Source organism: Stylophora pistillata, chromosome 5 (assembly GCF_964205215.1).
Source record: "Stylophora pistillata chromosome 5, jaStyPist1.2, whole genome shotgun sequence".
Taxonomy (NCBI): Eukaryota; Metazoa; Cnidaria; class Anthozoa; order Scleractinia; family Pocilloporidae; genus Stylophora; species Stylophora pistillata.
This window is the reverse complement of record NC_142523.1, coordinates 13394211-13415423: the sequence shown is the minus strand read 5'-3', so window position 1 is coordinate 13415423 and position 21213 is coordinate 13394211. Positions and strand designations below refer to the sequence as shown.

General features: G+C 38.2%; 1 protein-coding gene across 9 annotated transcripts; it reads right to left on the bottom strand.

Annotated features, from left to right (window-relative positions):
• Nucleotides 1-3863: 3863 nt before the first annotated feature.
• LOC111324848 (uncharacterized) lies at nucleotides 3864-20936 on the bottom strand. 9 transcript variants are annotated; one of them, XM_088760920.1, is made up of 6 exons: nucleotides 11899-12057; nucleotides 11334-11428; nucleotides 9661-10149; nucleotides 8976-9068; nucleotides 6864-6971; nucleotides 3864-5773 (listed from the first exon to the last, which is right to left on the bottom strand). In XM_088760920.1, exons 3-6 carry the CDS (start codon nucleotides 10109-10111, stop codon nucleotides 5448-5450), a joined length of 978 nt encoding a protein of 325 aa, XP_088617046.1. In that variant the 5' UTR covers nucleotides 10112-10149; nucleotides 11334-11428; nucleotides 11899-12057; the 3' UTR covers nucleotides 3864-5447. The 9 variants fall into 9 exon arrangements, with proteins under 9 accessions (XP_088617046.1, XP_088617041.1, XP_088617040.1 ...); XM_088760915.1 differs by lacking the exons at nucleotides 11334-11428; nucleotides 11899-12057 and adding an exon at nucleotides 20798-20936; XM_088760914.1 differs by lacking the exons at nucleotides 11334-11428; nucleotides 11899-12057 and adding an exon at nucleotides 17092-17392.
• Between the last annotated feature and the right edge of the window lie 277 nt (nucleotides 20937-21213).

Sequence of the window (21213 nt, the reverse complement as noted above, 5' to 3'; positions counted from 1 at the left end):
TACAAGTTTGGTACAGTTTTCAAATAAGTGTCTTCGCCATGCCTGCAACTGAAACTCAGCATTTCGCCTTCATTGATTAAAAAGTCAGGTTGTCAAATTTATATAACGATTGTTATTAGTAATTGAAGAAGACAAGTATAGATTATGTCATTACGACTGAAAAAAAGAACCCTCAAACAGAGCCTTGAAAAAAAAAAAAAAAATGTAGGTTCATTCTAAACCAGACAGAGAAATGTTCTACGAAAGAATTCAAGCTTGCTTTTCTTAAAAGAACAAAGATACAACATTTTCAAATCCTGAAGGTGCATAATTATTGCTGTTTGCAAAGATATTTGTGGCACATCTTATGCAATAGGAACTTTAAGAAGTCGGGACGGCAACTCCACGGAAGACGTCGATTAAAGAATGAGTTTCTACTTTTACTTAGAATTTCGAAATGGCTGCATATGCTTACCGTCTCATAGGGCGCCAGACCTCAAACTCAACATAACGCATAAAAGTAGCGTTGAGTTCCAAATGGAAATTACAATAATTTGCCGCCGCGGTTTCGCTTCGCAGACGACGCAAATTTGGGTGATTTCACGTTGTTGTTTTGCAAAGGACGGCTGAGAAATGTACAAAGTTTTAAAACGCACGTGCTGGGCTATTGTTCTGCCAATTAGATCTATTGTTTTTCCACGTTCTCGTTGCCGTAGCCGTCGTGGTTTGCTTAAAGTCCCTAATAACACTGCTTTAAACCTGAAGTAGGATCGTTATCCATCTTTTAACTGATTAAAATGTACTGCTAGTGACTCACATAGAGCATTGCACGATTTTTAAATTTAGAAATGTAGGGTTGAACCAAAGATAGCTAAATTCAAACTAGACAGCCAAACTGTGGTGTTGAAGCTGGTTTTAGGCGATTAAAGTGATACACGATCATTTGATTTCAGAGGCTGTGGCCAGATTGAATGAATAGAGTTAGATTTTCAATCTAATGAACCGTTGGGGGAAATTTATAAAAATTTGACGTACGAAGCACAATACTTAAAACACTCCTGTATGATAGTTTGATTGGAGACGCTTCCGGTTTATCAAAATGAAATACAATATCTTACTGTCTACGAAAATGATTTCAACCTAGCGTCAGCAAACGATAAAGATGAGTAATTACATTGCGGTCTGAAAAGAAACGAAACGAAGCACTAAAAAACACACAAAGAGTGGATCACCAAATATGGATTGTCCGTCACCTGCGAAGAATTCCTAGTCCCAGTCTTCACTCTCGGTAGCATTTACAGAAATGTTCTCTCTAACTCTTTCTGCTATCTTTATTTTCAGAAATCTAACACGGCGGCGTTAAATCATGGCCAAAACACGAACGCAGGTTTCCACTTTCGAAGCGTCGATTGACGTAACAAAAAAGGGATAAACAATTGACGTCTGAGAAAAGAATACGCGAACCGTTGTTAATTTTTTCTTTTCTTGTCTGTTCCAGTTCTAGATTTCTATTTGGAGACCAGATTTAGGGAATGACTGTGTTGACGTAAATTCTTGATTTGGCTTCCTTTCGTGGGAATTTCGCATGCACAGCATGCAAACGCCGACTAGTCCAGTCGAGCGCGAGTTTTATCGATGCGGTAAGCAAGTTTTCTGCGTCAGTTATTATCATCATTGTAAGCACATTGTCTGGCACCGCCAATACTGCTACCCATTTCATATCTGTTGACAGCCTGAGCCACTATTAAGTATTTTGGTGCATACGTAGAAAACTATTGCCCTTTCTCTGACCGTCCTAGTTCTTTGACGCGTAAAAGTAAAGTAACTGTAGAATACAAGACAATCTGTCTTAAATTATATATTCATCAAGGCGCACAAATAAATATCAGCGTCTTGAAGGTGGAATTACTGATAGGCTTTGACCCAGGGCTCTCAAGCTAACAAAGCAAGGAATGCACAATACTCTGTCTTTGTTATCAACGCGGCGTAGAGCGTAGTGCGTAGCCAGCATAGAGCCTTGCTGCGCCATTTTGAATTCATTTGTCCTAACTGCCTTGAAATTTAATTCTCATTTGAATTAATCATTTTCTGGGTACCGCGTAGCCGGCTTCGTGAAATTTACTTCGATTTGCGGGGTATTCTGCAGTTACGCCGACAAAATATTTGCATCGTGTGGTAAGCCTTGCAAAAGAAAAGCAGGCCGATAAAGAATAAAAAAGCCGAGTTGCATTATCGAATCTTAACAATGACATATCGTTCCGTCTACTTTTTTGTATGGCGTAGAACCGGATGTACGCATGTCCGTTTTGCACCCTCTGCTCTGGAAATACGGATCAGCGGGAAAAAAACTTAAAAACCGAACCGCGGAAGAGAATAAGCTTCTTTACAGTTTCCACTGTTGTCGTTGCCTTTTTTGAAAACAGTTACTCAATCTTACTGTACCAACTAAGCTTGTCAGCTACCTTATTGTTACAAAAAAGATCAGTCGAAGAAAAAAATTCTCCATTCCATAGAGCTCATGAGCGGAAGGCAATGTGTTTTCTATATAACGACGTGATTTTTTCTTTTCTCTACAACAACAAAATAGTGCGCAAGTAAAGAATCAATTAAACAATTATACAGTGTTCCATTAAGTCTTGTTTTCTCTTTTTTTCAATGCTCCTCCCATTTGACTGCTCTATTTTCTAGTAATATCCCCTGGAGTAAATGGTTTGAACGCGTGGGTAACATGTGAAAGGGTAGTGTGATCGTCAAGGTGAGATATTCGCTGGGAACAACAAAGAGTGCGTAATGCTCTATTATTAGTTTACAGTAAAGAGCTAGCTGTAAAAATTTGCCTTCTTCGAACTTTTCAGTCTCGCATATTCGGACAAAGACGGTGCGACTCGCCCTTTGAAGTGAAACTGTACGAAGGTATTATCAGAGCTATGAACGTTCGTTCTGATAAGATTTCTGTTTTATTTGCTCATCACTTGGTACACACAAATAACAGGTACATCGACAATGAAAGAACCTAAAACTGATCATTTTCGAAAAATTGTTCCGACATGAATAATTAAGGTTAGCCTCGGCCTTTTCTGCAAGAAAAATGCGGCAGTTTTAGAATCGATTGTGTTAACTTGTGTAATGAAATATAAACAAAAGAAACTATCGACGGAGAGCGTTAAACGCATTATTGAGTGAATTAATCTCGCCCCCATCTATCGACTCTGTCTTATCTGATATATTGGAGAACGACCCAGCTTCAAAGCAGCCTGCGGAAGAGGCGAAATTTCTTGCGTTCTTCATCTAAACGGAGGCAAGCGCGAGGCAAGTTCGAGGCGAGCTCGAAGTGCGAGTCATCCACGAATGGAGGGGCGCCGGTAAGACGCAAAAATTACGCCGTTTTTTCAGACGTTTTTCTAAAGGCGAACGAACCATATCTTGTGCGAAACAATTTGAAAATGATATGAAGTAAAAAATACGATGATTCCCACTAACTAAGAAAAGAAAATAGCATGGATATGTCTGTTCCCTCTTAAGATTATCTTGCATGGAAATCAGCAGAGTTACAGGAAAATTTAAGTCTTTATTGGCGCAGCCAAGAGTATCTCAATCAATTTGCCAGTTTTTGGTATCAGTGCCGTCAGTCTTACCTCTAAGTATGCAGGAAATGTGATTTATCACCTGTCTAAATGCTGACCTTCCCGCGAAGTGACGGCCAGGAAAGGACTGAAACCTAATAACTTCGTCAACTTTATCCCAGTCTCCCTTGAGTGATACCCAGCTGCTCCTCTCCCTTCCCCCCCCCCCCCAACTTCTTTTTCCATCCACAGGATCAGCAAACTTCCACTCCCCAACCTTCTGCGTGTTACAATGCACGAAAAATGAGAAATATCAATAAGTGATTGGCAATTGCAAAATGTTTATTGCAATGAAGATTACAGAGCTTATCGCTGCGTCCATTTACCGAGATAAGTACTTAAGTTTGATAAAAAAACATATACATTTAAGAGATCACGTCCTGCGTGTTTCATTAAGGTTTGATGTAAAATTACTGCACAGCAGTTAGGTTATTACAGAATCATATCTGTTTAAGGAATTACGTCTAAGTATTCCTGAAGATTTAAACTTTACAAAAGGTTTTCATCGCAAAATTGAAACAAATATCATTTACTTCCAAAATAAAAATCCCGCGCATCAAGTAGATCAGTGATTAATTTTCTGAATATTATAATTTTACAATCATAAAATTTAAAACTTGATATAATCATTTTTCCTTTCAAACTATCCTCTTTGAACAACCTCCATTTATTTGAAGAATCAGGACTGTTACACTTGCAGATACTAAGGAAGATAGAGCCTTACTTTTCTTCAATCATTTTTAATGTTCTTAGTTTCATTCATTGGTGCCTCTTTTTAAGTATGCGTACATTTCTTTTGGGTTCTTCTACAGGTAAAGGGAGTTTCGCCGCTCTAGCTTTTTGGTGTTTAAAAAAAATGCATTACATTTGCAAAATGCAATTCATTTTTTAGGTTAATGGCTCACAATCCGATTTATTTTCTCCAACCTTGACCGATTTTTTTCTAATATATCTTTTTAACCCTTTTATTCCCAAGATCTCATTCAGAAATTCTCTTTATTACCAGCCATACTCTCTTTCTAATGTTATTTGGATGAACTGATAACCTCCTAATTGATACTATGTTTTCTACTTTCTGTTTTTCTGTTTTTTATTCTGTTTTCTACTTGCCTGCTTGCATTGCATTGGTATTGCAAAAAGAAGTGATGTATTAAGAAAATGTTGTTTATCGTGGATTTCTACATAACTGAACGTTGAATAGTTCGCCTAACGATGTACGAGTGAGGAAAATCAACGGTATATGGATCACGACGTTTCGACTGTCGAAGACAAGCACTGAGAGCAGGCGAAACTTCGCGATCAATACACGATTGATCCAGATTACCTGACTCTCTTATCGCAAAACAAACGTTTAAACGTTCATTTATCGTGAAATTTTGTCTTGATCACTCATAGGGGTTAAGTCGAGAAAAAGCTATTAAATCTTTAGAAAACGTCCTAATTTGCTATTTTTCTTTATCATATATTTGTTTTAAGGATTGAAGAATTCAATGAAGTCCACCTACCCGTTAGCGTAGAGCAGTTAGATAAGAAAACAACCGATCCTTCCATCCACCAGCCACAAATCAATCAACCAATTAACCCCTCGATCAGTTAGTGAATCATTTAGCCCTCATTCAATCAATTAATTATCAAATCGGACAAAGAATTTATAAAACAATCACTTCGTTACCTTCCGGCTCCCTCTTGCATTTTAAAAAACCTATATTTCGACGTGCAATTCTCTACCACATACGACGAGATTAGCCAATAAGACGCAATCGTTATGGACTTTCGCATAATTCGAGTTAAAAAATGACCACGTGATTGACAAACCGTGATCAAAGTCTTCAACCCCACAGAGGCTTACATTGTTCCGTTCAGAATCTGCGAAGGAGATTCTTCAGTGCTTGGTCTCCTGTTCTTCATAACAACCTCTCCAAACCTGTAGATAAGCTTTTGTCCTTCTTCGTGAAACATAATTCGTCGGTCGTAGTAATACCGTAGAGCTCTACTCAGCTTTTCGTAAGTCATATTACGTTTGTTCTTTCGTTGGCCCCAGAGTTTTGCAGCCAGCTTGGAGTCGACGAATTTAAAAGTTCCCTCTTCCTTCGAGACCCAACTCACACAGTTTTCTTCACCTTTATCAAGAAGTTCTTCGAGAAACTTCCACAAGACAACTGTTTTCCGAACTAGAAATAAAAAAATGAAACTAACGAATTGAATTATTTCACTCACGCAACGATTAAGAGGAATTTTTAAAGTGTCACTGGTTCCTGATGACACTTTCCTTTACTTTGACAAACCGTTGTAACTACTTTGGAAACTCATTTGGAAAGCGCTTTTGTGACTTCTGTTCGAAGCCTTCGTTGAGGTTTATATGTTTCATCCCATCAAAAACTGACTCGAGGACCCTTATCAACTGAAACGGTTTCCATTCAATCACTCGGGAATTTTTATGGCTAATCCGATGGAGGGAGGAGGAGGAGGACACAAGCAGAGATGGATATTTTTCATTTGACGTCGTTTTCCGACCAAATAAAAGTGGTAGAAGACTAATTTGTTTTCAAACTGGTCGTTTTGCAGTACCGGCAAAGCCCTTTCTTTTAAACGCGATGGTGATTGAAAATCTTGGGGTGTCACAAACCATATGCAACGTTAGTTGCACAGAACATGCCAGCCGTGTGCAAGAACATTCATTACCTGAGTCTCTCCCTTTCGCGACCACTTCCACTAACTGTTAAGCCCCGTCTACACGAGCAATTTTTATGTGGCAACTGTTTGTGGCAATTTTTATTTGCCCGTGGAGATGGCTCGACAAACATTTGTTGTTAATTTGAGTCAGTAATAATTTTGCACAGCGGAGATGCTCATGGAAAGGAAAAAAGCAAGATGGCGAAAGTCAGAAGACGTGCCAGACGTGTTGCAGCTTTAGGCGCGTTTGTTACATTTTATGTGGCGTCTCATCTACACGGACAATTTTTTTATGTGGCAATTTTTATTTGCCACATAAAAACTAACACGCCAGCTTTTCAGCAAATGCAGTTGTCACATAAAAATTGGTCATTTTTCATCATCTACACGGGAAAATAAAAATTGCCACATAAAAATTGCCATATAAAAATTGCTCGTGTAGACGGGGCTTTACTGACTATAATATATATTCGTCAGTGATCAAATGTATTGGTTTTTAAGCTTCCTGTGGATATCTTGCGAGTTTCTGAGCATCATCACAGAATAAAAACAGAACTTCAAGGTCTAGATTGTTATGAGCTAGTATACCTGTTGGTCGGCATTGCTTGCTGGATGAGCCTCCATTGATATTGCGAAGTGCATATCTGGAATGGCAGCGACGAGCTGGACGATCCTCTTCGACATTGTCTTCTTCTTCTAAAAGATAGAGTTAAGAATAGTTTAAGTTTAATTCATTCGCCACAGGAATGGCAGGAGAGAGGAACAGGACTTTCGTACCAATTGACACCTAACCCCTTTTTTACCCACCCACCCCACCCCAGGGAGGACATCCATCACACAGTAATCTCGTGTGTGGGAAATTAACGTCTCCTACCCAAACCCTGCAGGAGACGGGACCTCCATTTATCGTCCCCATCCAAGAAGACTAGAAAGTCTAACTATTTGCAGATATTATTACAAAGGCAGCACTTTCTTCTCAGTTAATTAAAGACCCTGAGTGTTGGTCCGGCCGGATTTGAACTCACGACCTCCCGTACAACAGTCCGGCGCTCTACCAATTGAGCTAACCGGGAGGCGGTTAGCTCAATTGGTCAAGGACTTAAACGAATGAGAAAACTAATGACTATAACGATAAAGCTGAGCTAACTATTAGGGTATCGATAACGGTAACGGTAAAGATAACGGTTGTGGTAAGGTAAACGACGACGACAAAGACAAATTAACAAATGGTGAACGCCATGTGTGTACTATTGAGTTATGGATGCATGCGAGAGGTCGCTAAGCACGAAAGAAGCGTAAGAGTCGCCCGAGGTGATAGCCGACTGCGACTCTAGCTTCTTGAGTGCTTAGCAAACCTCCCAAGTGCATCCATAACTCAATAGTACACGCTATGGCGTTCAGCATTTGTTTTCTAACATAACATTGATACATTGGAACAAGAGTTCCCTTTTATTTAACAAATCTTACGTGATCAGAAAAAACAAGCGCGCGCGGAAAAATAGCCTTAGCATTTGTCCACGTCAGCAGCATGCACCCATGGGCAAATAGTAGATGCTGAATTAACCAATCAGAGCGCGCGCTTTGCTTTAGTTATGTTATAATAAAGTAATGGCAGTGACAATATATATATCTTATTAACCAAGCGCGAGAGCCGTACTGGGAGAATATCGGCCCGGGGTCTTGACAGTACGGACTGAGCGCAGCGAGGTCCGTACAAAAAATACCGAGGGCCGATATTCTTCCAGTACGGTCCCGAGCAAGCTTGGTTAATAAGAGATTTATTATACGACTAAAGTTCAAAGGGACACAAGTGCAGTATCATTCGGGACCATTCGGGACAGAGCTCGGTCCAATACTGAGAGAATATTGACCGGCAATAGAGCATTTTGATTGATTGATTTTAGTTATTGGCCCTCTGACTTCCCGTGTCGTGTAATAAATTTAGTTATGGATACAGCAATGGCAATGGTAGTGTTAGTGGCAACCGCAATGGGATTAGCGATGGTAAAGGGAATGGCACCAGCAGCCGCAATGGTAATGGCAATGGCAATTGCAATGGCGATGGCGATGGCGATGGCGATGGCAATGGCAATGGCAATGGCAATGGCAATGGCAATGGCAATGGCAATGGCAATGGCAATGGCAATGGCGATGGCAATGGCAATGGCGATGGCACTGGTACTGGCACTGGCAATGGAAATGGCAATAGCAGCGGCAGCTGCAATGGCAATGCCAATGTCTAGCGCTGGCCATGGCCATGGCAGTGGCAGTGGCAATGGTAATGACAATAGCAGCGGTAGCTCTAATAGCAATGAAAATGTCTAGAAATAGTTATGGCAATGGCAGTGGGAATGACAATGGCAGAGACAATAGGAATTTGGAATGGCAAAGGCATTGCCAAAGGCGCACACAATTGCATTGCCAATGAAAATGGCCTGTCTTTGGCGTAGGCAATTGGATTAGCTATGGGAAAGGAAAGGACAAAAGGCAGTGGCAAATGCGATGTCCTTGTCCAATGATAATGACGAAAGTAATGGCAGTGGTAATGGAATTGGCAGTAAAAATGGTTATAATAGTCCTCTGTTTTTAAGCTTGGGTTGGGACTGTTGATTTTTGTGGAATTATGAGGGTGAAACTGAGAATGTTATGAAAACCCATTTGGGAAAGTAGGAGAAAGGAATACTCAGCCTTTTCTCCCACCAATTCTTATCATAGACTTTTGATCAACTTTTGGAAAAAGATCTTTCTTACTTTCCAGATCGTTGTTTTCCGTCCTCTTACTTTCTGTAGAATCTGAAAGACCAGACAAAGTAGAACCTTACGTGACATATTTGTTTCATTAAATCGTTGAATGAAAACATATTTGTTTTGGTTAACTACAAAGCATCTCTCAGCTTTGAAAAAAGTGACCAATGCTTGTGAAGCCTAGCAAAGTATGGTCCAACGTTATCTTTTCTTCATAAAATCTGACAAGTAATTATTTCTTCCTTTCTTCTGTCGTCCATTTATCTGAAAACTCTACCTACTATCGTGCATCGATATAACACAATCCAGCTGATGAATTAATCAATTCCCGTGACAGTGAACTGAATTTTGCCAAGAGTATTTACAACTTGTTCACTTCTTAGAGTTAAAAGATAAGACATAATAGAAGCTTATAACCTAGAAGCGCCTAAAGTTTCCCATATTCTCTAAAACAAACTGAGGTTTATCAGCCGGCCAATCAAAAGCAAGGTTTTAAACTTTTGCCCAAATATGGAATTGAAGGTTCGAGAAGTGTTCTCCCTCAAAACTCACGGACTAATAAACCCCAGCTCTGGGACATACGTAGTCGCTTTAGGGATATAAGCAGCAACAGTGTTTCTCTCAAAAACATCTAACAAACCTCTGGGTTCTCCTTGCTGGATCTCCATGGGAGATGTTGGCTCTCTCTCTTGGCTCTTAAAGTTTCCTTCATTCAAAATATTAAGGCCATGAGATGACATTTGCTGTGGTTGACTGGTTACCGCTTGAATCTCAGGGGAAAATTTTTGTGGGAAATCTGGCTCAGGTTCTGGTGTAGGAGGCGTTTGGAAAGTATTTACCCCGCCTTGCGCACCGAGATCCGTTTGTGGGTTATATAATGAATCAACAACGCTATTTTCGTCTGCCATATCGTTCAACATGGTGAAATCCATGGAACCATTGAGAAATTCTTCTTCAAAATTTAAAGGACCAGGATTCACAAGGCTCCACAAGTGCTGCATGTCCTGATCGAGGAAGTCACTTGGCAGAGGGCAGATGGATAGATTTTCGTGCGAATGATGTACTGGAGGGAACGTTGCCATGGTAGCCATTGAAGAATACAAAGAAGCACAAGTATGACGTCAAAAGACTAAAATAGAATGAAGACCATGTTTGGTAACCTAATCACTGAAACCAATGGTAGACAGCAGAGATGAAATCCCTAAATAGGAATAATAGCCGTTTGTCTGCACTTCGTAGAAAAATTTTATACTTGAAAGGGTTGGTACAAATAGATTGCTGCGGTAACGTCACATGACATTCTAAAAGGAGCAAGAGGATGATAGAACTTTATGCTTTTGTCTAGTTTGGAGTTGCTTGGCTGAAAATCAGTAATTAATACGAAATTTCACCCAAGTACTCTTCTTTTAATCTCTATCTCTGCTGAATTAAGATTTTTCACGTCAAAAGATCGATGGACTTGAACCTGAATAGAAAAGCATTAACAATTTTTGTGTCCTAAAAAAACTATTCGACATCAGGAATAACTTTTGATGATACATGTAAAAGTTTAAGGGAAACAAATGAAGCTGTTTTCATTGTTTGGTTAACCAAGGCATTTTGAATCGGTGGGTGTTTCATCTTCCGCATTCACAGAGAGTTTTCACGACCATCAGCAGTACGCAATTCCTTGAATAGACGTCACATATATTTCAGAATACCTGATTAGCGTCAAAATCAGGAAGTCGACTTTTCATCTTTAAAAGGCTGTTTCAGCACCATCGCTGAAAATAGAAAAGCTGTTTGTTCTGCATGGGAATCTTCCTTGTACTTCACGTCTAACTACTTGATTCAGCTTAAAAATTCATAGACATTGCAAACTGATGAAAATCCAAGACAGTATCAAAACTTGACAGTGTTGTCGACTTTCGATAATTGATTGATTGACTGCTTCAAAACTTGCTTTGTTTTTCCTTCGAGTAAACCTTGTTTGTGCGAGAAAGAGGAATCATAGTCCTGGGTCCAGTTGTATAAAAACAGTTGAAATAAATTACATTTCGGCAGATAGGTAATGGCCAAACGGAAATAGCTATCCAGTCAATAGTGATATCCAACCTTTGAACAAGCGGGGGTCAATGAATTGAAACTATTGTCTCATTAGCCAACTGCTCACATTCAAGTTAAAAGGTTTTTACGGTTCATGCCTTTTAAAACAATTTGGCCTTTAAATTTAAAGGGCGCTTCAAGTTTGGCATCTTTAATTACCTATGTTTTTCGCCATCTTCGTACTACCCCCGTTTCCTCTTGACTTAAGCTTACCTCTTTGGTATTTACCTAAAGCTGTGAGTTATCACGTTGATGTTTCCTTCAAAGTAGAGGTTAGATTCTATGACGTTAACATCGTAACTCACACCTGAATTAGCAAACTCCTGCCGTGAATAATAAAACAGCAGAGGAATTGACACTCATCACTTTCGAAATGGGATGCAGTTTGATAAATTGGCCTCCATTTCATAACGGATAGGCGATTTTCAGTCATTAGTTCATGAAACCTCTCTGATGCCAGGAAAATTACATCAATAAGATCAAACGCAATTTAGGTAATAACCGTCAATATTTCCATATGGTGATATAAGCAAATGAAAACCAAAACGTAACAATTAGTAAATCCTTACGGTTGAAGTTTTTCTGTGAGTAATTTAGCTATTTAGGTTTTGATAACGAAACCAAGAGATGAAGTCTCGATAAAGCAAAATTTTCACTGAGAGGATTATTTTAGAGTGGAATCCTTGGCGTTGTTGTCGTTTTTTTTTTTTTTTTTTTCTTTTTTCAGATATTGTACAAAAAGCCAGCCTAGATGAATGAATGAACTAAAAATAATCTTTCATATTTTACTTACTGAATGCCTTTGCCGACGATTGAAGCAAATTTATGCAGTTAGTTCGAGATCCTTGCGTGAAGATTCGAGAAGAAAGAACGTAACTTAAACATAACTCACATTTGAGTCACAGTGTCAGTTATAAGGCTGCACTAACAAGATCGAAACTTCCCTTACAGAACGTACCTAAATCTCTGCTTGATATGAACTATGTTTCACCCAATAGCTACCTATTGAAAAATAAGCGGTATCTAATCATTACAATAGATTTATTTTTAAAAGTCGTGTTCCACATGAGCGCTTCAGAAACATGAAGTTCCTGTTTACAGACAAAGGGAAAACTCATTTAGAGCTGAAAGGAGTATGATACTCCTTTGACGTTTGGTTTTAAGCCTGATCTTTTAATGAAGAATCGAAACTCCTTGCTGATAGATATCATTTTCAGTCTACAGTCCTACAGACGGCAGGAGATGATGTGTATCTATGAGGTCAGGACTTAACTTTTTTAGAATTTATTTTGGAAGCGGAAATACGGTTCTCAGAGCATAGTCAAGGCATTTTATTAGCTTTGGCTTATATGCAAACATGTCGGATTTGGTTGGGGAATTTGCCAAGACAGCACCCATACTAGTTTCGAAACTACATGGATGTCAGTTTGTACGCATAATCACAAAAAGGCCATGATCTAAAAACGCAGTAAATATTGCTTTCAAATCGCGGTGAAGATTCGTGGTTATAACGAATGTATTGAATGCATTGTATGACAAGACCCATTCTCCATTAAAGTCAAAGTTGAAACCTGCCTAGGCAAGCTGCCCCATTGATTCCAACGGTGAAAAACATTTTTAATTGGTTACGAACCTGATAAGATATATTTCCCCAAGTAGTTAACCCTGATCTTGCTTCGCAAGTCTTTTTTATCGCTTTTACTGTGGCTTGGTCCTACTTCCGTTCAAATTTCTGTATCACTTTGCAGCTCCATTCCACGTAAACAACATCAATCTAAATTCATGATATTGTGGTTAGAATACCTATTCTATGATCCATGATGCCTCCAAGAAAACAAGTTGATCATTTTTGCGGTTCGCAAGCACGTTAATTAAAAATGGTAACCGATAATCATTCAAATTTGTGAAATTATTTTTATTGAAGGCTTGTGTATTGCCTCGAGCCTGGCACGTGCCCAACGTAAGTTTAAAGTCCGGTTTTATAGTTTTCAAGTTCAGACAAATATTTAAAGAAATGGCTCCCTTTCGGATATGATAATGACCATGTAGTAGTTTTGAGTTCACTTATTATCTTTGTTATAATATCATCATTATTTTTGAGACATTTAGGTCGGTAATGTTCATTCTGCCAGACGAAAATGGAATGTAACCATGGTCGGTTAACGATTAGTCAGCTGTCTGCTTGTAAACGCCCATTAAAAAGTTTGTGGACGGTGAAACTTGCCATAATTCCATTCAAAGCTTTTAGAGAGTTCTTCGACATAGAAACATGAATTATGTTATAAACGATGGGTTTTAAATGTCTCAACTCGGCGAACCTGAAGCTTTTAAGGCGTATCATAATCTAATGTTTGAGGCTACTATCATGGTGCTTGCCAATCATGCACTTTCAAGCGATACTTTCATTTTAACTGGAAGTTGTTCAAGATGAATCTTCTGAGCCAATGAACGAAATCCTTATTAGTGAAAGCTTACTATTAAATTAACTTACTTTTAATTCTGTTTTCAAATGAAACTGCTACCGGGCAGTTTTCTTCCGTCTGGGTCTGTTTATCATGCTGTTCTCGTTTCAAGCTTTGGACGACCCCCTTATGTGTCAGCATTTATATGAAAGCTACTGAATGATATTTTCTTGTAGTAGTGTTAATGATCTTCAATTCAATGAATTTTCAGTTCTAGATAACACTTAAAAATTAATCCAACTGTGACGCTGCCATTGTACAGGTCTCTCATGCAGAGCTTCGGGTGTGGAAAGCGACTAAAAATTTCGATTCTACAAACGATCGTCGTGTTTGACAAACGAAACGAGCTCTGGCACTAATTTTCGTGCAGCTTCAGCTGATTTTTGTTTTCAGTTTTGGATGATAAACTTGAACGTGATCAATACAATGAGAGCTACTGTGCTGCCCCAAGGAAACTTGAAGGGGACCCGTGGGAAGGGAAATTAGGGACAAAGGCTGGACATAGGAGCAGCTTCACCGGTTGACAATCGACAGAAATCAATGGTGTTCTCTAGCCGAGGCCTTTTGCACACAAACGCACGAAGAGGACTAACTAAATAACTTCTAAGCAGTTTTTTTGTTATATAGAAATATTGTAGGAAATAGAACGTCTTTTCCTCCGCATATTATTGACAAAACTTTCAAGCGGTATCTTGACGGGTCCTCCTCTCAAAATAGCCGGAACATTGATGACAATATTACACGTTACTTTAAACTCCCTTTTGTCGGCTATTATTCTAAAATAGCGAACCTTAAACTCCGACAACCCACTAAGCGCTTTTGCAAATCGGACCTTAATATCAAAATAGTTTTCACTTCTTTTAAAATTGAAAACATGTTCAGTGTTAAAGATCGTACTCCTGATACTCTAAAATCCGTGGTAGTTTACCAATTTTCTTGTGCGGGTTGTAATTCCCGTTATATTGGCGAAACTAGTCGCCACTTTTCTACTAGGATAAAGGAGCACACGGAAAGCGATAAAAACTCGCATATTTTTAAGCAACTCAACACATCTTCTTGTAAGAACAAATACTCCCTTTCTTGCTTTAGTATTCTGGATTCTGCTAACACCTCAATTGATTTAAAACTCAAAGAAGCTTTTTATATATATAAGACCAAACCTGAACTTAACAAACAATTACAGCATTATAACATTTTTCTAGCGTTTTAGTTCACACCTTTGATGTTTGGTGTCACGTTGTAATTAGTACCCGCTTTTGAATTACATCATACTGTAAATATTTTATTCATCTCCTTGTATGCTATATAATTACTCACGTAACGTTCAGGTACTCATTGATTGAAGATGGCAGAAGCATGCCGTAACATGTCTCTCAAAAAAGTTGTCTATTTCTTACAATATTTATCATACTTGCTACTACTACGACCTCATGTAGAAATGTTTTGCAATGCTTTGTAAACGGTGTTTCTTATGTATCCATTTGTAGATAAAACGATAAAACCACGCAATTCTCGCAAAGAGTAGGGAACGTAGCTTCCAGTTTTGTGGTCTGGCCTCGATTGATTCAGTTGTAAGTTAATTCAGAGTATCTTTCTAGGAGGAGAGTTAATAATGAAAAAAAAAAACAAAAAAAAAACATCGTACTGTATTGTAGGACAGCGTGTGACCACTCGAATTAAAGCTTGTAAGCAGACAGGAGGCGGCGTGGCCGAGTGGTTAGGGTGCTGGACTTATAATCCGGTGTCCCGGGTTCAAGTCCTCTACCCTGCCACTCACTGGAGTTGTTCTCGGTTGCCCCTAGTTTAACTCCTCGGCTGCGCTCTGTAAATAGCCCACTGGTCTGCCTCCGGCCAGTGGGGATTTTTAAGCAATTAGTTAGTTTACATTGTGGCTGAAAAGCTCCCTAAGGGGGAGCTTTAATTTACGTATTTATTTATTTATTTATAAGTTTTTATGCGGTATGCGATATTCATAGAATGGTGACTGCAGTGAAAGAAAAGTGAGGTATGTTTCAAAGCTAGTCTAAGAGTGAAGCTTACAGGATGTCTGGTCCAAGACTGGTTCACTGGCGCAATCCTTCATCAAATTCAAAAATTAAAACTATGCCAATGGCTGTCTGAAAATAAAAATCTTTGTTCTTAATTTATATTGGTTCTTTGTTCACCAGTCTAGTATTCCAACAACCCGAGATTACCAAGAAATCCTTTCAATTGTATCCTCTAAATTAGTTTTTTTAAAAGCTATGGCCTAACTCAGTTTTAGAAAAATTATTCCGAATCTGCTAACGCTATACAGCACAGGTAGGTGGATTGTAACGGTGTGCCCAAATCTGTTTTATAATGCGCAGTGAATGGACACGCAGTCTTATCAAATTTCAATGGTGTGAGCATAAATTATGGAATTTGTTTTACTGATATGATTGTATATTTCACTTGTAGTTTTTCTTTCAAAACCAGTATTTGTAGATATGATACTGTTTAATACTATGTATCTTGTATTTCTGTTGTTTTTAGGCTTAACAGAAATGAAAAACAAAGTCACCAATTATATGCGGTAACGTACGCGATTTTGTGAAATCGGGATCTTTATTAACCGGAAGTCAAAAGTTGACTGACTACTAACGGGTAATGATCATTTGTAAAAGAACGAAATCAACGTCAGATCCTTTTCTTTTTGCGCCCCATACTGATTGCAACGAAACTAAGTTATTATATGCTGTAATACTGACTTTGAATAGCGATTATTTTAAATCTAATTCAAAAGACAATAACAGATTACGCATAATTGTCGAAAGTGTTACGCGTAAGTTGATTTGATTGCTACACGTCGTTGCAAGTTTGGAAGCAATTTTTCGAAAATCAGCGATTATTTGGAGGCATACAGACACGATAAAGTTTTTTTGTCAAATGAATTCCCAGAGACAGTTAGAACTTGGTGGAAAAAGGCATTAGCGAAATCTTTTGATCGATGAGATCGCTATTTACGTTATACTGTCCTGAATTTTTTGGCTTCTACGACCTCATTAGATGTTATTCATGGTCACACCTGGTAATTACATGGAGACTATTGACGTAACGTTGAGTTAAAGGGTTGTCTTTTCCCATCTAATTTGGACTGGTCTTTCAACAAGCAATAGAATATTTGTTGTGCCAAGAAACAGTCAAAGTGTTATTTACGGGTGGTCGAAGCGTACTATGAAAACTTGCGGCTTTCGCTTTGGAAACATGCACAGGCTTGTCCAATGACCCCTCAGGCAACGGAACTTTAAAAAGTTGGAGAGAAGTTGATTTTGCAAACCTGTTAAACAGTTACGTTGATGAAAAAAACCTTGACATTAGGTTAGAACCCACTGCGATCTGTGGAGATCGCTGAGATCATTACATTGAACATCGCTCGGTCCTTGAAACTATTAGGTTTAACAACAAAGTTAAAGACACTATGAATTATAATACATTACAAATAGAGCCATAAACAGGGTAAAATTAGCTAACTGTACATTCTTCTAGTGCGCAAAGTTGCTTACCTATGCCGGCTGCGAAAGACTGTACGACGTACTTTCTGCCACGGTCACGGAGATAAAATAACTTCGGCTAAACGTCGTCACTCGATTCTCGACGGCAACCACGAAAGAATTTCAACCAACTAAGTCTATCGCTCTCTCCTTGAATTCCAAGAGAAGGTCAATTTGAGAAATTTAGATATAAACCCTTTGCTGGTCGAAAAAAGGGGAGAAAAGTGGTTATCAAGAAGAAATAAGGCGTAGCATAACGCAGAAGACTTTCTGCAGAGACCTCCGTCACGCATGAATGATATGCGATTGATTTCAGGGTCAACTTGGAGCTTGTGTATTTTCTTTAATTTATTTATGTTTAGAGATTGGTGTAAATACTTCATTAGGTTAATTAATTTTGCTAAAATCATACCGCCATCTGACAAAAATTTGAACGGGCTTTAGAAAGAAATAAAAGAGAAAGACAAACAGCATTATATGTGGAATTCATCCAACACTTAGCATTCTTGTTCGCATTATTTTGTATTAAGCGCTTGAAAAAGTTTAATCTTAGTGAAAAGTTTACAGACTTCTGTTGTCTCTAATCAAGATAGACAACTAAGAGCATTTGCATTTCAAATCAAACATATTCTTTATGTTTCGTGGGAAAGTTGCAGCCACAGGTTTGCCAGCGGACTGAAAATTTCGTTTAAAATATTACACAAGCTGATCTTTATTCAAAATCACTTACTCTAGAGTCTTAGATCTGGTATTAATTTCCTTTGAGTGACAAGTTCACTTTCTTCCGGTTTTTAAACATGATGCTGTCTTTTTTTAAAAATAGCCGAACAATGTGCGCTTTTAAATGTCACATGCATGGATGCATTCCGAGCGAGATTATGGTGGATACATCAGTCTTTCAGCAGTGTGTAAGCGCTTCGCATGACTTCCTCGCCAGAGTCACAGTAAGTGGTTTAGCTGCTGTGCAACGAAAAATTCGTCAAAAGCCCTTTAACTGATTTATTTTTCGTCTAAAAGAGGTTGGCTACAAGTTAGCAACTGGCAATTAGTATCGAAACAAATTGTCTTTTGCGTGCAGGTTTAGCTCTATTGAATGCAAATTCTTTTGCCCTATGGTCGTCCGGGTTAAACCACATGACCTCGTCGCAGCTGCTAATCTGAACAAAAGTCCCTTAATTCAATGGACGTTTGAAGTACAACTTCAGTATAAAGCAAACATTCAACATAAGTATCGAAGCTAAATGCAATTTTTTACACCCTGTTCAAAATCTACCGAAATCTTACCGCTGTTTACGTGGTCGAAGAGTATTTCACAAATCCACATCGAACACTACACGGGAACTAATGCTGGACATCGTTTGAAGTTTGAATGGATTTATCTGAATTCAACATTTAATACAAGTTTGGTACACTTTTGAAATAAGTGTCTTCGCCATGCCTGCAACTGAAATTCAGCATTTCGCCTTCATTGATTAAAAACTCGGGTTGTCAAATTTATAGGACGATTGTTATTAGTAATTGAAGAAGACAATTATTAATTATGTAATTAGGACTAAAAAAAAAGAACCCTCAGACAGAGCCTTGAATAGCAAATGTAGGTTCATTCTAAACCAGACAGAGAAATGTTCTACGACAGAATTCGACTTGCTTTTCTTAAAAGAACGAAGATGCAACATTTTCAAACCTGAAACGGGTGCATAATTATATATTGCTGTTTGCAAAGATATTTGTGGCACATCTCATGCAATAACACTGCTTTAAACCTGAAGTATGATCGTTATCCATCTTTTAATTGATTAAAATGTACTGCTGGTGACTCACATAGAGCATTGCACTATTTTTAATTTAAAAATGTAGGGTTGAACCAAAGATCGCTAAATTCAAACTAGACAGCCAAACTGTGGTGTTGAAGCTGGTTTCAGGCGATTAAAATGGTACACGATCATTTGATTTCAGAGGCTGTGGCCAGTTTGAATGAATAGAATTAGATTTTCAATCTAATGAACTGGGGGGAATCCTTTCAGAACTATACAACTCACTTTCTGCATTTCTATAAACTGAACAATGATAAAAAATAATAGTTGTAGAGAGGTGTGAGCTGAATTGAACAATAATGGATTAGTAAACTATTGACATGAAATTTTTTATCTAAAGAGCTTGCTGTTGAACCAATTTAGACTCTGCTGCTTAACTTTTTTATATAATATTGGCAACTCAAGGATATGAAAAGCAAGCCCAAGGCATTCTAATTTTTTTAGATTACAACATATCTGTTCAATATATCATTATCTAATGTTGCAGGCTGAAATTTAATTATTTGAAATTAATTCATTTGTTATAATTAAACAGCTATTAAGTGTTAGAAAAATAATTCATTCACTTGAATTTTAGGAGATGTTATAAAAGATATCTACCTAATTTGTTAGCCTGTTGTCAGCAATATAATATGAAACACTGAAAAGTTATGCATACTGGACCTCGCAAGGTGATATGTACAAAATATGATAAAATCTTAAAAGCTGCTGTAAAACCTTGGTAACCTTTACAAATGGATCATGTATTTGGCATAGAATCACTTCAGAAAAATCGATACTTTGCTCTTACACACAAAAAAAGGATATGCTTTCTTTACTCGTGTTGGAACTTGTTCAACAGAAGCCTAAGCTTGACCTATGCTTGGCGTAGATCAGTTCGAAACATACTGATAACGCTCTCATGGGTTCCTGTCTATTCCTATAAACCACGTCGCCGCATTCAGCAGATCGATCCCAACGCACTGGCACTAAGATTTTGGGCGCTTAAGGCAAAGTTTAAGAAGGTTGCAGAACTTTAATCATAAATTCAAACCGATATCAGTTATCATAAATGAATCAAATGTCTCTCCAAATGGTTTTGCATTTGATGAGCTCTTTTTCTGATGTATGCTCCGTAACGAGGTCTCACTGGGTTCAATGTCTTTGACACAGGATAGATCTCGTGCCAAATGGCGATGCCATTTCAGATCCATGTTCTTATTGGTGGAAAGTAACCAATGAAAGTGTGTTTCGTGAATACTTCGGGATCGTGTATTTTTTTTAATCGAAGAGGGCAGTCCCTGCAGAATGTAAAATAGCTTTTGGCCGAATAGTAAAAAACACTCAAATCGTTTTAACATTGCAAATGAGGATGCACATCGATTCTGATATGTCGAATAACTTACTTAGCTATTTTAGTGCTAATTGAACGTCAAATTATAAAACTGGCCTTATTTGTGAGTTAAAAACTGGCAGTTCGGATTAATTCGATTCAAATAAGTTAAATTACAAGACAAAGATTCAAATTGAGCCATCCTAACAGTTAAGATTACGAAGACAAACAAACTTAAACCGTTTAGCTACTCTACAGGAAGTTTATGATGTGAAAAGAGGTGGAAAAGACACGAGAGTGTTCTGTACACAACTTATCGCTACCATGATCTTTTAAAAAGAATTTCCTCATACAAACAAACAAATAAACAAACAAACATTAATTAGTCTGAGATAAAAGGCCCTGGCAATAGAATTGTGGAGGGTGTGTTTTTATTCTCTTTAAGCTCAATTACGACTGGAGGGATCTTTAACTATAAAGGCAAAGTGCTAAAAAAGTCACAGCAAGGCAGAGAATTACAAAATGTCACTTACTCGTTTGGGCGATTATGCATAACGTTAACCACAGTTGAATGGATGTTACCGACACTTACCTCAAGTGAATAGCACTGGATTGTTCGCCACTTCTCGAACTGAGCTCTAGTACCAGAGGAGTAAGTGAATGAACCAGCTACCTAACATCCGTTTATTTAGCATGCAAGAGAAATATGCTTGAAATTCTGAATAAGCAGTGTTCCAGCGCTCTATTTCCTTTTTTAGCCAATTTTTGATAAGAGGCGTACTTATCTCCCTGCTATAGTCACTGCGTGTTCCAACATGTTCTCTTTGCGGAAGTTGCTAAGGAAACGAGTTTTCAACCCTTAGGCAGCCCCTTCAATTTGCCTCGATCTAAATTCTTATCAAATTATGATTTTTCCTTTTGATTTCTTGCCATGCGTTTGCTGCAGCACACTACACGATGCTTCGTGCGTTTTTATTTGTTGAAGAGATTCTTTATTTAGAGTCAGAG

What these genes read in the sequence shown, in the direction of transcription:
- LOC111324848 (XM_088760915.1), bottom strand. Translation starts at nt 10,111, where the DNA reads ATGGCTACCATGGCAACGTTCCCTCCAGTACATCATTCGCACGAAAAT. An exon ending in AAAGTCTATGATAAGAATTG is followed by an intron (nt 6,972 to 8,975) that starts GTGGGAGAAAAG and finishes TCTATCTTTTAG; the next exon opens with AAGAAGAAGACAATGTCGAA. An exon ending in CAAGCAATGCCGACCAACAG is followed by an intron (nt 5,774 to 6,863) that starts GTATACTAGCTC and finishes TTTTATTTCTAG; the next exon opens with TTCGGAAAACAGTTGTCTTG.